This window comes from Oreochromis aureus, linkage group 6, assembly GCF_013358895.1.
Source record: "Oreochromis aureus strain Israel breed Guangdong linkage group 6, ZZ_aureus, whole genome shotgun sequence".
NCBI lineage: Eukaryota > Metazoa > Chordata > Actinopteri > Cichliformes > Cichlidae > Oreochromis > Oreochromis aureus.
Window position 1 is genome coordinate 1029301 of NC_052947.1, and position 18130 is coordinate 1047430.

General features: G+C 41.8%; 1 protein-coding gene across 1 annotated transcript in view; it reads right to left on the bottom strand.

The window, feature by feature from the left end:
* Positions 1-9468: 9468 nt before the first annotated feature.
* The window catches only part of LOC116322856 (glycine receptor subunit beta-like), a 51906-nt gene continuing 43244 nt past the window's right edge, over positions 9469-18130 (bottom strand). The window contains exons 10-11 of the mRNA XM_031743048.2: positions 12602-12760; positions 9469-9762 (exon numbers count right to left, since the gene is read on the bottom strand). Coding sequence (XP_031598908.1) covers positions 9469-9762; positions 12602-12760 — 453 coding nt within the window. The remainder of the gene's footprint in view (positions 9763-12601; positions 12761-18130) is intronic.

Consider the following 18130-nt stretch of genomic DNA (forward strand, 5'->3'; position numbering starts at 1 on the left):
TCCACGTCGGAATCCGATAAAAACCAATCGCATTTCCCGTCGACTTCACGCGGCTGTCGTTCGCCCGGCTTGTGCAGTTAATAATACAACAGCTTCTTGCCATTTTTTTGTTTCTTTTTATCGCTGTGTAACTGATTTCTATTGAAAGCCAGTGCCCGCTAGTACCTCTTACCACCACTTCCCAGAATCCTTTGCGGTTTTACCCCTCAATGACGTCACATTTTCAATCTCTATAGAGATTGACAGACCACGTGACTTTCGCGCATTGCATGCCGGGAGGTGGTGGAAAAACATTCAAAGTACCGCATTAAATGCAAGCATTTGCAGCGCCGCAAAACGTTTATTCTCCGGTTCCAATACCTTCTTGCTTTTTTCTTTCCTCACCAAAAAAAGAACGTACAAAACGAAGGAGAACAATGCCGGACCGTACAGAGACAGACTTGACGAAAAGGCAAAGAAAAGGTACGAGGAAAATATTAAAGGAGTGAAAGGGTCAGACCCTTACCAGCACACAGAGTGGACAAAAGACGTCAGCGTACTGCCCAACTTTCACCACGCTCAGATTTATAATTTCTACGGTTCTTGGAGTGAGTGCATACACTCATGAAGTTTTTAGTAACTTCAGGTCACTGCAACAAGCCCAGGTACAGTTTACCGACGGATGGGTACAGGACCTTGAAATGCACCGTGTAGAACACAAGACCATAAATGCGAACAAAGGTAAGTTTACCAGTCTCACAAATCGTCTTCATAAACGTGGCAATTATTATATATAATATATTATATTATATGCCCAGTCTGGATCGCATTCCAGCATTTCGTAGGCTGGTTTGCCAACAAAATACAGCAAACATTACACACAGCAGCATAGCGATGATTTCTGTTCAGCGCCAATTAAGACGTATTAACTACCACAAAACACTTACCTTTGTGGAAATGCTTGGAGCAGACTAACATGTGAGGTGGAGTGTTTTCGAACGTTATATTAGGTCTTCTGATAGCGGCAATCCAGGCCATCCGTCGCCTCTTCGTGACTTCGGAGACATGGCTTGGACAATTTCTCTTCCACGCCGGAATCCGATAAAAAACAATCGCATTTCCCGTCGACTTCACGCGGCTGTCGTTCGCCCGACTTGTGCAGTTAATAATACAACAGCTTCTTGCCATTTTTTTGTTTCTTTTTATCGCTGTGTAACTGATTTCTATTGAAAGCCTGTGCCCGCTAGTACCTCTTGCCACTACTTACCAGAATCCTTTGCGGTTTTACCCCTGAATGACGTTACATTTTCAATCTCTATATTAGGGGACCAGAGGACGCCCCCAGAGCTCTTTTTCCTCCTGCTGCTGCTACCTTTCCGTCTCTGTGTTGCTCTGCTGTCTGTGCTTAAGGCTGTACACCCCGGGGTTTTGCTTTGCTTGCTTTCTGCTATGTAATTTTCTTGCTAAATGTCTGTATGTATTTTTCCTGCTGTTCATATGATTCAGTGTATTAAACTCTGTTCCAAGAATTCTACTCTTTTACAGAGCATCTTTTTGAGTGTCTTGATTTTAATTGGATTTGGATCTCCACATCGTTGGTGGAAGAAGGTTATCAGGATGGCTTCAAAATTTACGACCACAAGTGGAGACTCTAAAACACTGAGTTTCCTGGTTTTGATGTGCGGGTGAATCCTGCACCCAGATACACAACTCTGAATACGTCAGAACAAACTTGTTTTGTGAAGTGCATGACAACATGACATATGTTTTATGATGAAGGGAAAAAAGAAAAACTGAATAAAATGGGTCTGTGGCCTAAATGAGTGAAGAGCACAGACCTGGGCATTAAGCTCATATCTAATAAGACATTTGGGTTATGTTGTGTGTTGTGTGGCTGATGGATGGATGGTTTGGAATTAATCTAGCTGATGATTTTTCTTTTGTTGCAAAGTTGAGCCTGCCAATTAGGTTTGGTATGATTTCCCTCCTGAGATGAAGAACATGTGTCATGACTTAACAAGGCCTTTTTATTTTGATACTTTCACAGTGCACTGAAAGTTTTGTTTGATATTCTCTGTCGTTTGAGTGGATCTGCACAATTAGAACGAAAGCGCTATACGACACGTCGTCGGGAAAACTGTTGCAAGTGAGTTTCTCCACATTAAAATGGGCTCAGGAGAAAGCCACTTATCTGGGACAATTAGAAAGTAAGTTCCTGTCCAAAAGGATTCAGCGAGGTAATCCGATCTAAAATTCTTCTTTTTCTTTTTGAAATGACGTCATTTTACTGAGGGTGGAAATCAAATGTGACGATAAATTCCACTATCAGCAAAGAAAGAATCAATGAATGAATGAGTGGAAATAAAAAAAAAAATGGGGAATTGACTGGACTGGTTAAAACTGACAAGACTTGACTGACTTGACTGATTTGGCACCAGTATGTAAGATTGCACCTCCACCTAGCTATGACAAAAGGGTGGATGTATATGTGTGTGTGTGTGTGTCTTCTGTTGCAGGAGCAGGAGGAGACCACAGGAAGAAACTTGGGTCACATGACTATGTGAACTCTGCAAATGTAACCTTTTAGTTGTAATTTTTCTGGGTGTCTGAATTTACTAGGCGTGTGTTATTCATGACTGAGTGTTGCTCACAGAGGTCACTGTGAGAAAGTGTGTGCACACCTGCGCAGCGCTAACATTTGCATTCTCTTTTCTACAGCATTACAGTTCATCATGTGATTTGGTCAGGTGATTTTGAGCAGGACACAACTGGTTGATGTTTTTTCTACCACAGGATTCCTGGGTTTATGGGCAGCAATTCCTGTCAGGGCAGCAATTTCCTATGAACATCACTAATGCTGTGTCACTGTGCTATGCATACTTTGACACTCTGAAGAGGGTCTTCCTTTGTGTCAATGTTGTTGTCATTTGCTTCATGACCACTTCTACAAGACTGCTGAGGTGACTCAGTAGGTGGGATCATAACAGCAGTAAGACAACTGGATCCAGCACCCTTTCCACAAAGGGGTTTTCTGCAGAGATGAATGGACAGTAGAGGAGTCATAAGAATCCCCCTCACAGGACGAAGGCCTAAAGTGAGGGGATGGGGGTTGATAGAGGCCATAAAATGAGTGCTGACGAGGCCTGCAGCTTTGGAGATAGCTGAAAGCCATGTTGACAAGCAACAAAACCACCTGGTATGTTTGAATTCCTATTCTCCATACATTTGGACTCTGGTCCTATGGACGGTGATAGAAACAACTGAAAGAGACATTTATGGCGCCCTGCAGAACTCAAATCACTCTGCAGAGAGACGTGTGATTTACATGCCTAGAGGAGGAGCCCCACCAAGCTGGGATGTTTTTGAAAATATTAATTCCTCTTTTCACTGTTAACAATTCATTTGTTCGCTCGTTGGATGCAGTTTACCATTGAATGAGATCAATGAGGAATATGATAACTGCTAATACATTTGTCAAACTGTGTACTTTTACAGTAATTTAGGGTGACTGACATATGCTGAGTATAAAAATCTTTGCAGTGAACCTGTCAGAAATAAGGTGTTCATAACTGGGAACTTTTCTAGCATAAATGTCAAACAGGGCGGAACTGTCAGGTTTATATTATTGGATTGTCATTTATGCTTAGAAATATCTACTCATATATGCTTAGAGTTTTATAAAAGATTGCGTTTGATCCTTAGCAGTCTGTAAAGACTCTGTGTGCCTTCCAGAGTGCTCTGACATGCTCACACAGAGCTTAAGGTCATGAGAGAGGTTATATCTTCTCTTACTGATTTATGGTAAAGGAGGACACCTACTCTGTATCTGGTTAAGTATAAGAGCCTTTTGTTTAGATGGACCATTAGACTCCTGGCACCAGCTTTGGGGAGTCTTCGCAGGATCACATCACCAAAAACTGCTGATGGCTAACCAGCTGTACCGAATGACAGCAATATCAGGAAGAAGGAACACGAGAACCTGGAGAAGTACCAGTTTCAGAGAAGAGCTCGAGAAGATGTGGAGGGTAAAGGCAACGGTGGTCCCAGTGGCTCCAACAGATCCAAGGAACAACGCCTGTGATCTCTGTCCAGAAGAGCAAATGCCTAGTATGTCAGATTACAAGTCCAGCCCTGGCTCAGGCCCTTAGGTCCAGTGAAAGAAACTCTAAATGCTTCAGCATACCAGGACATATTGGACAATTTCATTTTCCCAACTTTGCAGAAAATTTTTGAAGATAGCCCCTTCCTGTTCAAACATGGACCTGCAAGGTCCATAAAGACACGGATGAGCAGATTTGGTGTGAATGAATTTGATTGGCACGAAGTCCTGATCTCAGACCAACAGAACACATTTGAGATGTGGAATGGAGAAGAAGCATACTGTTACAGATTAAAAATTAGGGTGGTGTGTAGAGCTAAAGTAACTACAGAGCGATGAAGCTGATAAGTAATAACACGAAGATAGAGAGGAAAGCTGTTAAAGGTAGGTTAAGAAGAGAGGTTATGATCAGTGAGCAGCAGTAGCCTTTATATTGCTGCTGAAGATGAAGATGAAGACAGCAACGCAGTGTTGAGGTGTGTGGGAGGAATTACAGATGGGTTCAAGGTGGGGGTGGGACAACATCAGGGATCTGCTCTGAGCTCCTTTATGTTTGCAGTGCTGATGGAAAGCCTGACAGATGCTGTTGGGCAGGAGTATAGGATATAATATAGGATTATAGTGTTTGCAGATGACATTGTAATCTATTTTGAGAGCAGGGAGTTGGTGGCTCCACCAATCCTAAAATCCATATACAGTTTTAGAACAACATATGTGCCCATCCAGATTACACCTTTTTCAGATGTGTAATTCATATACATGATATTCAGCAAGATAATGCTAAATGCTATACTGCATCCACTAAAACACTAAGGTTTCATATTAGAAAAGTTGTTGAGCTGGTTTGCCTACTTCCAAGCCTGTTGGCAACTGAAAACATCTGGCCCATCATGAGCCAAAAAACATGACAAAGAAGACCCAGGACTGATTAGCAGCTGTATTTTTCTTAAAATGGACCAGTTCCTCAGTTTAAACTGCATTCTGTAGTTTACATTTTACACACTGCCTGAAGTGTTTTGGATTTGGCTTTGTTTTAAGAATAAAAATATTACTTAACTTCAGTTTTCTAATGCCAAAAACACTCTAAAGTCCAAATGCTACAGATTAAAGAGAAATAAGGTAAAGAGAAATCTATTTCAGATCTTATACTAGAAATACTGAAGGACAAACAAAAGATGCTGAAAAGGCTTCGGGGACCTATTTTTGTTTTTCTGTCTTCTTGACTTTATTGCCATTGTTACCATGGGTACGTTTTCTTTGAGAATGTGAATTGCTTCATGTTGTGTTTATTTTGTTTTTGTTTAAAATAAATAAACAAACAAAAACAACAAGCAAAAAACAAATGCAGCACATCTCTTCTTGGGGAAAAGAAACTTTTATTCACTTCCATTAAAATGATTCAAGTTCTTTGCAGTGCTGGGAAGACAGTACTTCTAAATATATATCATGGTAATATATATTTTAAGAAAGGGCATAGCAAACAGTTTAGCAACTGGCAGTCAAGCTTAGCTGGTACTTAAAACTGTGCAATCTAATGTCAAAGTACTCTAGCAGTTAGTTAGAACACTCCAGCAAAAAGATATATCATCAATCTTTAGTGAAATTTGACATATTGAATAATGGCATCAGTCAGTTATCAGTCTACTATACACGGAAATATTTCTGATTCTTTTCCTGTTCTTGCCCATTCACTTAAATCACATCTCGACAGTTTTCTATTTGGCATTTTAAGTGAAGAGTTTCTTCCTTTTGTATGATTATATCTTTACATACTGGAATGTTACTGACTGAGCTGATTACACTTTATGTTAAAAAGTATAGATAGCATGAAGTTATTCATAAAAAGCAAGGTGTCATAAGAACTAATAATTGTTAAATTAAACTTTGGAGTAGTTTTTCTGCAATGTTATGCTATGTAACATTATCTCCTTGCATTTTGCATACAGTTTTTCAAATTAAGAAAAATAAGAACAAAATATATTTATGTGTTTACTAAAAATAACAGAGAAATATTCAGTAGCAGCAATTGTTCCTTGTTTTGTAATAGGAATGCACACGGGACAATAAGCATAAATATCAAATCTCTAGTAAGATGTAGGTATCAAAAAGATCACACTAGAACAAATAGTTAATAGTTACACTGCGCAAAAAATTAAAGCACCACTTTGAAAATGCATCAGATCTAAATATGGATTCAAACGCACCCCGAAAATCGAAGTAAAACAATTATGCTGCCGGCTAGTTCATTTTGGCAGAATTTAACTCAACATGGTACTCAGTAGTCAATATAGGCCCCACACGCTTGTCATTCCTGACAGTTCCTAATGAGATTCTTAAAGGAGTAGTTGTAAAACATTTAACTGATCATCTGCAGAGGAATGGCTTATTTGAAGAGTTTCAGTCAGGTTTCAGAGCTCATCACAGCACAGAAACAGCTTTAGTGAAGGTTACAAATGATCTTCTTATGGCCTCTGACAGTGGACTCATCTCTGTGCTTGTCCTGCTAGACCTCAGTGCAGTTTGATACTGTTCACCATAATATTTTATTACAGCAATTAGAGGATGCTATAGATATTAAAAGTTCTGTACTGCAGGGATTTGGATCATATCTATCTAACAGACTTCAATTTGTTGATGTAAATGGAAAGTCGTTAGTTATGGACGCAACACTTTGTGTACTAGCACCGATTCTGTTTACATTATCCATGCTTGCCTTTGGCAGTATCCGTAGTAGTAAGTTGGATAGCAAACACCAATTAATTGCAGGAAGACCTGGATGACCTCTAATTTTCTGTTACTCTACTCTGGCCTAAAAGAATGTTAGAAATATGGTATCTAACCAGATTATTGCTATGGATGGCATTAAATTACTGGGCACTAATGGTGGACCTACCATTAACACTGTGAGGAATATTGGAGTCATTTTTGACCAGGATATATCCTTCAATGCACATATTAAACAAATTTGTAGGACTGCTTTTTTCGAATTGGACAATCTCTCACGCTGAAAAACTAGTTCATGCATTTATTACTTCTAGGCTGGACTACTGTAATTCATTATTATCAGGATGTCCTGAAAATTCCCTGAAAAGCCTTCAGTTAATCCAAAGTGCTGCAGCAAGAGTACTGACAGGGACTATATTGGCTTCTCTTCATTGTCTCCCTGTTAAATCCTGTTAAATAAATGGTGCCAATAAAATGTCTAAATTAAGACTGTTATAATACAAATAATTTCAGTCATGCTTCTATTGTCAAACTTGAAACAACAGGGAAATTGCAGAAGAATATTTTTACATTTTTTATTCTCTTTGGATTATATTTTCATCATGGAATTTATTTTATTTTTTATTTGCCACTAGGGATGGGATTTCATGATTGGTATCACTTATCGATTCCCATATCCATTCTCATTTTCAGAGTCACCAACATCTCTAAGCACCATGTCAAAGACATGTTCATGCAAATTAATTACATGCTGTGGGTCAAATGTTTGTGGATTTTGGAGGTATTTCCACTCTTTGTTATGATCAGGGGTCTTACTCAAAAGGAGGAGGAAGTACTTTGTTACACTATTTGTTACATTACAACTGCATTTCTCGGTCAAATGAACAAAAACATATTGTCTCATAATTACCATTTCCCAATATAAACCTGAATTTACAGTCCCACACACCAACACAAATCCCTGCCCTAATGAGGGCACACATATGATATTTCTCTTAGTGTTTAGGTATGAACACAAAGCCGACAGCACAAAACAAAAATGAAAACAAGCACAACCAGACTTTAAAGTGATCTCCATGTTGATTCTACTTCAGAAACATGAACAGATTGTTGTGATTTGGGGCTATATAAATATAAAAATAAATATAAATATATAAATAAATAAAAACAGGTAGAAACGAAGCCTGCAGCCTAACTGCTCATCCGTTTTTTACCTGATGAAGTTCAGCGGCAGCTGGCCTCACCGCAGCTCACAAGTGATGGCTCACTTTACTGCAGCCATGGGCTGGGATTGGCATTCACTCAGCTTAGCATCGCTCTGGGATCTTAGATAGCCTAGCATTAGCATGCTGTCTTGCAAAGAGCTGAAGTTGTATTAGCAACAAGCTGTTCTGTCCTAGATGCAGTTTGCACTTCCTTTTGTGCAATAAAAATAAAAGTTATGTTCGTATCCACGCTGGAAACTGCCCTACAATTTGCTCCTCCATAACTGAAATCAGCTAATTGTAGCATACGTGCCAGAACTGATAAGCGGGATTGACAGGCAAGCAGACTAACAATTCCAAGGAATTGGTCTACTAGGAACCGGTTCTTGCAGAGAACCTCCTTTTCCTCGATTCTCATCCACATTGGCCACTCTAGAATACTATACTTTTAACATGAAGTGTGACCAGTAATGTTACCCTCAATAAAAAGCATTTATTTCTAATGCACAGGATACAGTGATATTTTAAACTGCATAATTTAGGTTATAACTAGCACAATGTCCTGTATTACACAAAGACAAACATGCAGTGCCTACTTAATGTACGGGCTTTAAGGGAACTCAAGCAATAGGACGCAAAGTTTTATATTTGTGAAAATTTGCAGTTATACCCGGGAACCACACTGGTTTTTGCATCTTTGCAAACATGGCTCTAAACAGAAAAAATAATTGTTAGTTAGCAACGACTCTTATGTAGGAACTTCTGGCAATAATACATCCAGCCTGCATAGTGGTTGTATTTTTGATGCCAGACAAACTGACAGTTTCCAGTCTGTTTTGATCAACTGGAATAAAGCTGTGATAGGCATGGTTTCCTTGGAGCATCAACACTGCTGAATGAGTAAGACTGCTCAGAGATTACTGTTGGTTTGCAGAAAACATGTTCTAGCTGCAGGCATTTCTAATTCCATCACATATGGTGGATTTCTGCAATAGCTTGTTTTGTGGCACATATCCATTGTAAAAAAAAAAACCCAACCAAACAAACAACCCACCAGTTTTTGTGTTGTAAAACTGTATAGAAGATGGGAACAGGTTGAAAATGTAGGTAAAAAGGAGACCTTCCATGCTATAACTTGCTTTAACCAGATATCTAACCCATATGGTGAGTTCACAGTTGAAAATTTACAAATAAAATTTCAAGCATCCCCATGTACCTTGGAAAATATTGACGGGATGAATGTAATGTTATTCATTGCTTCCTTGAAAATGCTAAAAATATTGTACATGAAAGCTGTTTCTGACAGAGTAAGGTGGGAACTTTTATCTGATTTAACAGATTTTTTTAATGGAATGACCTATATACAAATTTGCTATATGATTTATCAATGAAAAGTGTACTTTTAGTGTCAGCACTGTCCGCTCTGTACCCAGGATACAAATCACTTTCTTCTTCTTCCTCTTACAGATAGATTGACCAGTAGACAACATTGAAGAAGAGGAAAGAGAAGGGAAAAAGGGCTCTTGCATAAAGATCAATGCGCTTAGCAGCTGCCGGTATGACAGGTTTAGGTGGTGGTGGTTTCTTGTTGGCTTTGTTTTGTGATTTGAGGGCCCCTGTAACTTCAACTGGTTTACCATAACAGTCAAAGTTAGAAAGTTCAAAGTCTCGAGGTAAAGATCCAACGATGCTGAAGTCACTGGAGCGAAGGTCAGACTTCGAAGTGCAAACTTTCTTACAGCGAGTTTCAACGACCTGGTAAAAGACACATGCTGACTGAACAACATCAATAGGTTTCTTTTTGCTCTTATACAACAGATATTGGTATTGAGTCATTCCATCTCAAACAGAGACAGGCCTTTTGCTAAATAGTCTCTCATTTGCATAAAAAATTTATGACACATACATAACATATATAATGAGTGTGGTGGGGTTTTACCTTTATATTTCAAAATACTTATCAAGATATTTTTTTTCTTTGAAAAATGGCTATTTTGTTGCACACTGAAATCTCTGGCATTGCTTGAATTAATGAATTAAAATGTTCTAAAAATTTGCTGATTTGAAATGAAATTTCCCTCTAGGGTGTTACATGGAGCTATTTTCACACATGTACCACAGTCTTTAACTTTTCTAAACATTTGAATGAGAATCAAATTGGTTGGCTTAGACAGCAATTAATCAATTCCCATATATAGAGTCTGTGTAATATCTGAATGAGCCAATGCAAAAACAGAGCAATCACCACCTTTTATTAAATCCAAATAGAACATTTGCAGTAGTGAGAATGGATTAAATGCATAGAATGCTCTGTTACGCATATGCAGCAAGTGACAAAACTCGGCTTCAGACAATGTTCATGTCCAGATTCTCCTCCAAGTGTCCATAATTCATGTGTGAAAGCAGCTTTTCAAAAACAGCGTTCGAGAAATAAGACCAGGGGTCTCATGAATAAACATAGACATAGAAAACCAGACCTGAAGAGGCATATACCACTTCCCAAGTAAGTTGGGATTTATTACAACAAACTTAAGAGGAGAATGTGTGCACCATTACAGAAAATCTGATCCATCAATAGGAACATTTTGAAAATGGAAATTGGCAATGCATACTGGTGAAGTGCTGCACTGAAGTTATTTCTAGTCTATTTATCGCAGTCTAACGAGTTGCCCACGCATGCCATGTTTTTCAGCAATCCCACCGCTCCTGAACAGGACCGCATGGGCGCTTCCTGTCCAAAAGGACCTCCAGTCTCATAAGAGCAGGACCATCCATCTCTTCCCTGCAGGGCTCAGGCAGATGGCCCGACCCTTTAGAGCAGGGGTGTTGAACTCCAGGCCTCGAGGGCCTGTGTCCTGCAGGTTTTAGATCTCACCCTGGGTCAACACACCTAAATCAAATCATTAGTTCATTACCAGGCCTCTGAAGAACTTCAAGACATGTTGAGGAGGTGATTTAGCCATAAAAATCAGCTGTGTTGGATCAAGGACACAACTAAAACCTGCAGGACACCGGACCTCGAGGCCTGGAGTTCGAGACCTGTGCTTTAGAGAGAGAGGCTCTGTGTCCTAGGGCTGCCTGAGCCAGTGGTGCGAACTCTGCAGGAGTTTCATGCACCATCCACTAGGGCTGCCTACTCCTACTACTGAAGACTGTTTGGCTACTGGTGCGCAGTCCACCAGTTGGACCCCCACGAGGCCATAGTTTACACCACTCTGCAGTTCCTGCAATCCCAGCTGGATGTGGGCAAGTCTGCAGTTACAGTTACAATGGGAGGTATGGTGGCAGCAATCAAGGCAGTTTGCATTGGTCCCCCAGCATTTATGGGACTGACTCCATCCTAATCTTGCCGTTTCTTAGCGGTTCCCAGTGACTTTCAACTTGCAGATCTGGATGCCCAGTTCCCCCATGGAACCTGGTCCTTGGTGGCCTTTAGCATATTCCCATTTAGCTTGGGCTGTGGTTACTTCCCTCTTGGGTCGGACCATAATGTAGCTCTGTGCTAGGCTGCTCCCTGGGTCTTCACAGTGTATAGCAGGTGCATTCAGACAATTAGGAAGATGGAAAAGCTCTTGTATGCTTAACGTGGGGTCTTGGGCAGACCCTTGCCTAGCCAAGGGTGTGCTCTGGCCAATTGTGCAGTTGCGGAAGAATCTGAGTCCACATTTTCCAGATTCTACCACCTTGACAACAAGAGGTAGCAGCCAGTCCATCCTAGAGTGGTTGCTGCATCTTGCAGGACCCCTTCGTACCAGTCTTATGTCTTGTAGACTGAAAGCCCCTCTGCTCTTGAGGCTTGGCCTTTACATCTGGTAGGGCCCTGACCTGGTGAGCATGTGAATGTGCTTTAAGTTATTGGACTGCATTGTCTCCTCTCAGGTTGTCATAAAGAGTTACCCTGTACATTTGTAAGGGAGTGGAGAGATGTAATAGTGAATGTTTGATTACTTTGTAACCTTGGCTATCTGAGTGAGAAAAAACTCTCCAACTTTAAGGCTGCTTGGAGAGACATTCTGATCAAACTATCAGTGATTTCATGTCTGCTGTTTTATAGTTAAGCTGTGAGGCATGGCCAGGCAACCCGGAGTATCCTGACTAATGCAAGGGGGGTCATTCACCCTAGATATGGACTATCCAAGGAACTGGAGAAATAGTCTCTTACTCTGAACCCCAGGGTTACAAAGTAACCATGCATTCTCATTAGTGTGGTGTATTCAGTTATCCTATGATGTCTAATAGCTATATATATACTGTATATGCTCATGTATTGCTTTATAAATCACAAAAGTTCCTGGATCATTTTTTGCTTTTTTTGCACATCCATACTTTTGGTATGCTTTTCACTCGCTGCTGCATGCATGAAGCCTGAGGTGATCTTGACCTGCCATTTCCTTTATATGCATTAGACAATTTAAGTATTGACCCGCACATATTTTTCTTTATTAGAGGCAGAACTTCTAATCAGACTCAAAAATTGTCTTTTTTTCTTGTGTTGAGTTTTAAGGATAGATGTGCACTTATGACAAACAATGTAAAAACGCAGAACACACTATATTTACAGATTTTAGAAGTCTGTTACCCAAGTTGTGATCACCTGCAGAGTGTTGACATGCATTGGTGTTCCACTAGTGCCATTGATGGTGTTGATAGCTTTAGTTAAAGGCTTCTTTCCTTCTTTCTCCTTCAAAGCTTTTTCTTTTGTGGCCATTTTGGCTTTCTCCTCTTCGATCAGTTTAGGACTGTTCAGCATCACCTTTATAACAAAAGTAAAAAGGAGTGAGGCACAGAAAAGAGAAATAGAGACAAGAAAAGAGAGAAAATTGAGAGGTTCTTAGGGTTGTCTATATAGGAAGGAATCTTTTTATTTCAACACTTGACATATATATCTTGCCAACTAATCAAACTCAAATGTCTGACTTGAGAAAATCATATCTACAAATTCATACACGCACATTGTTATATACATTTGGTGCTGTATATAAAAAATTGAATTGAATGTATACATATATATATATATATATATATATATATATATATATATATATATATATATATATATATATATATATATATATATATGTGTCATGATCCTGGGTCCTTTTGACCCAGCGTTTTGTGTTTTCTATTATTGTAATTTTGGTTCTGTTCTTCCTCGGTTAGTGTTCATTCTTTTCTGCCCGTGTATCCCTGTGTTTAGTCTGTGTTTTTGAGTCTGTCATTACGTGTATGTGTTTCCTGTTTTACTTTGAAGGTCTCTGTCTTATCTCAGTGTGTTCAGTTTACTTTTCCCCTGTCTCGTCAGGTCAGATTACTCCCAGCTGTGCCCTCCTTTTGTGTCTCATTCCCTCGTTATCCTTCTGTGTATTTAAACCTCGTGTCTGCCTCTGTTAGTTGCTGGTTCGTCTGTGTTGTTTCCCCTCAGTCTCCCTGCGTCTCTCCGTGTGTATTTCCACGGACCTCCCTGCATCTTCGTTTCTGGTTTGTTTTGTTAGTTTTACCCAGTTTAGGTTCCAGTTTCATGTTCCCAGTGCCATTGTTGTTTGTATTTCCTTTCGTTTAATAAATACTCACCTGCACCTGCCAAGCAACGACTCACAGCCTTGGCCAGCTGCTGTAAGAGGTACACTAGAGAGATCGAAGCTAGGGAGAATAAACCAGCTGTTCTGAACAGAACCAGCCAAGGTGTACTCTCAGTGGCAGGGGAACAATATGAGAACAGCACTGCCAAGGCTGGAGACGGAACAATACTGGAAGAGCATATGGGAGAAGGACGCAACCCATAACGGCAATGCTCAGTGGCTAGTGGATCTGAGGGCAGACCAAAGCAAACTCCCTGAACAGGGTCCAGTAACCATCACCATGGCAGACATCCAAGAAAGGGTCTCCAGTATGATGAGTTGGACAGCACCAGGCACTGACATGGTTCACACCTACTGGCTAAAGAAGATGACTGCACTCCACAACTGCCTGGAAGCACAAATGAACCAGCTGCTAGTTAATGAGAGACACCCAGAATGGCTAACCAAAGGCCGGACAGTCCTGATCCTCAAGGACCCCCAGAAGGGACACGTGGTGCTGAGGCACGATGTGGAAGCTCCTGTCAGGCATCATAGTGGCTAAGATGAACAGGCACATGGCTCAATACATGAGTGGGGCACAGAAAGGGATGGGCAAGGATACCAGAGGCACAAAACACCAGCTACTGGTAGACCGAGCACTCAGCTGAGACTGCAATACCAGACTGACCAACCTGTGCACTGCCTGGATTGATTACAAGAAGGCCTATGACTCAATGCCCCACACCTGGATCCTGGACTGCCTAGAACTATACAAGATCAACAGGACCCTAAGAGCCTTCGTCAGGAACTCGATGGGGACGTGGCGGACAACACTGGACACCAACTTCAAGCCCATAGCACAAGTCACCATCAAGTGTGGGATCTACCAAGGAGATGCTCTGTCCCCACTGCTGTTCTGCATAGGCCTGAATCCCCTAGGTGAGATCATCGACAAGACTGGCTACGGATACTGACTACGGAACGGAGCAGTTGTCAGCCACCTCCTGTACATGGATGACATCAAGCTGTATGCCAAGAGTAAATGAGACATCGATTCACTGATCCACACCACCACGATATACAGCAATGATATCGGAATGTCATTCGGACTGGAGAAGTGTAGTCAGATGGTAACAAAGAGAGGGAAGGTAGTCAGAACTGAGGGGATCGAACTACCAGAAGGCAACACTGCAGACATAGAGCACAGTTACAAGTACCTGGGCATCCCACAGGCAAATGGGAACCATGAAGAGGCCGCTAGAAAAGCTGCAACCACCAAGTACCTGCAGAGGGTCAGGCAAGTCCTGAGGAGTCAGCTGAACAGTAAGAACAAGATCCGGGCTATCAATACCTACGCCCTGCGTGTGATCAGGTACCCTGCTGGGATAATAAGCTGGCCAAAGGCGGAGATAGAAGCCACTGACATCAAGACAAGGAAGCTCCTGACCATGCATGGAGGGTTTCACCCCAAGTCCAGCACCCTGAGGCGGTACGGTAAGCGAAAGGAAGGAGGCCGGGGACTGGTGAGTGTCAGCATCATGGTCCATGAGACAAAAAAACATCCATGAATACATCAGTAAGATGGCCCCAACCGACCTGAGACACCCCCTAGGGGAGAATGACTGAGCTAAGATCCTGTGGGATACAGACGGACAGACGTGGTGGTAGACAAACAGAAGAAGATGGCTGTAGTGACAGATGTAGTGGTTCCCAATGACAGCAACATCAGAAAGAAGGAACACGAGAAGCTTGAGAAATACCAAGGGCTCAGAGAAGAGCTCAAGAAAATGTGGAGGGTGAAGGTAACGGTGGTTAACGGTGGAGCTTGAAGGATAGACCATATTTGCCTATAGGCTGAAATGAATGTGTGACAGTATGTTTTAACATGCATACTTATCTGCAGTGTGTGACTTTTATTCAAAATGTGAAGCACTATGCAAGCCTATGTTTTAAAAAGTGCTATACAAAACAAGTTATTCAGAATCAGAATACTTTATTAATCCCAAAGGAAATTATAGGTTACAGCAGGTAGCACGCTAATGGCGCATGCGCATATACAAAGGAGCCTTCTGACCAAACTTTACACAAACATCACATTGGGAGACATGTCAAAGAGGTAGGCTGATAGGAAAAAACAATGAAAATCCATAACATGAGGTGAGAGGAGGAGAAAAAAACTCCACTCAGACTGAGCTCTTAATGGGAGAACAGTTTGAGAACAGAAAAAACACCCCGGCACAAAAAGGACATGACTTTCAATACACCATAGAAACAGATGACAAGCAACAGGGATGGGTAAAAGGTGAGAGACAGCCAATGTAGACAGCGCATTCGGGCCTGGAGCATATGCGCTGGTCCCCTTTGATCCACCGTCTACATCGGGAGGGAATAAGCGTCGAAGGCGTTTGGAAGGGGAGGGGGGATGAGTCTATATCTGCATGTGTATGTATGTGTGTGTGTGTGTGTGTGTGTGTCCAGAGTTCAGCTGAGAAAGTGTCCTTCGCCCTGCCATGCTAAGTAGCCGTCTTGGCTCTTGACGGAGGCGGTCGCACTTTTCTCGTTCTCCCTCTCCCTTTCCCTTATCTTTCCTGCTTGGCTTCTCATGTCTTTTGTATCGTCTCACTTATTCTCTAACCCTCAAAGAGTTTCTCAGTCTTGTTCTCGAAAACCTAAAGAATTATGGATTTTATCAACTGGTCCCGTAACAGAATTGACACCTTCCTGGGCTTGGGAGAGCCCGATTGTCCTGCAGAGACGTTTGCTGCTGGATACTCGATGGTCGGTTGTGTCGTGTGTCTGGCGACACTCTCGATGGAGGACATTGCATGACATCTACTAATTCGGAACCATGATAACAGAGTTCTGGCTGATTGGAGCTGGCTCGGACCTGGCTTATTGAAGTACAAGAAGCGGCTACAGCTGTTCAAAATTCCATAAGGCTGTCCGACATGATAGACGATTGGCAGGGCTGTGAGTACTCAGACTGTGTTTTGAACACAATATGGATAAGATCTTGGAGAAGCTCATGGCTCTGCAATATGGATAACATCTTGGAGAAGAACAACGGGAATTGAGAGAATTGGTGACCAGTGATGGACATAGACCAACTGTGAAATTGGATGCAGTTGTTCGCACTAAAACCAAACATTCACCATCTTCACTCATGCGGCTATCCCACTGGCGCCAGCTGAAGGCCTGCCAAGGTCGAAGCTGACTGGAACAACAAAAATTCTTCCATGATAACAGGATTGTTGTCAGAACTCTTTGTCCCTCCTTCAAGGCCATCCGTGTTGATCAAAGATTGTTGACTTTTGCTTAACCGGGTGAAGGGACACTTTCTCTCAGTTGAACACACACACACACACACACGCACACATACGCATGTACACTGACACAGACCTGCACTCACCCCCCCACCCCCTCCAAATGCCTTCGAAGCTTATGTCTTCTATGTTGTGAGATGTGATGATTCATGTGTTTTTTTTTTTTTGTTGTTCTCAAACTGATCTCCCTGTTGGAGCTCAGTCTGGGGGGAGTTCTTTTTTCTCCTCATCTTTCCTCATGTTATGCATTTTCCATTGTTATACCTCTCTGACCTGTCTACCCCATGTGATGTTTGTGTAATGTATGTATGGTCGGAAGGGTAAGATGGCACTGGCACGGCTGGCAGCCTTAATCCAATTTCCCTCGGGATGAATAAAGTATTATCAATCAATAAATCAATTAAGCAGTCTTCCAGCCAACCCAGGTGGCCTTGCGTAGGATAGGAAGAAACAGTCTATGCACAGTCTGTTATCAGGGTGTTTTAGTTCAGCTCCAGCCTTGAGACCACAGCTGGCGCCGAAGTGGTAGCCGCATGAAATGATGGTGGTTTTTACTTTAGTGCGAACAACTCATGTGAATTTCAAAGCTGTTCTAGCAGTCCGACACTGGTCTCTCAATCTCCCGTTGGAGAGCCGTGAGCTTCTCCATGATGTTATCAATCTTGCGCTCCATGATGTTATCAGTCTTGTGCTCAAAGAGCAGATTCTGAGAACTCACGACCGCCGTGAGCTTCTCCAAGATGTTATCCAATTTTCACTCAGAGGTCTTATTCTGAGTGTTCACGGCAGCCTCAAGTTTCTCCAAGATCTTATTCGTGCTGCGTTCAATGAGCCCATTTTGAGAACTCACGACTCGTCCCATCGTTTCAATCACAGCAGGCAGCCTTGTGGGGTTTTGAACAGCCGATTTCGCTTTCTTTAATCTTTGATAAGCCAGGGCCAAGCCAGCTCCGATCAGCAAGAGCCCTGTTATCATGGTTCCGAACAGGTAGATGTCTTCGATGTCCTCGATCGACAGTCCCGCGCGGCACACGACCCTCCACTTATGCCACCCGTCCATCGTGTATCCGGCAGGGAAAGTACCTCCAGGACACTCAGGCTCACCCGAGCCCAGGCTTCTCGTTGAGAAGAGGGTGTCAATTGCATTCAGGGACCAGTTGATCAAATCCATAATTCCTCTTTTAGGTTTTAGAGAACAGACTGTGAGAGAGTGTTCCAGGGAAAGAGTAAGAAAATAGATGA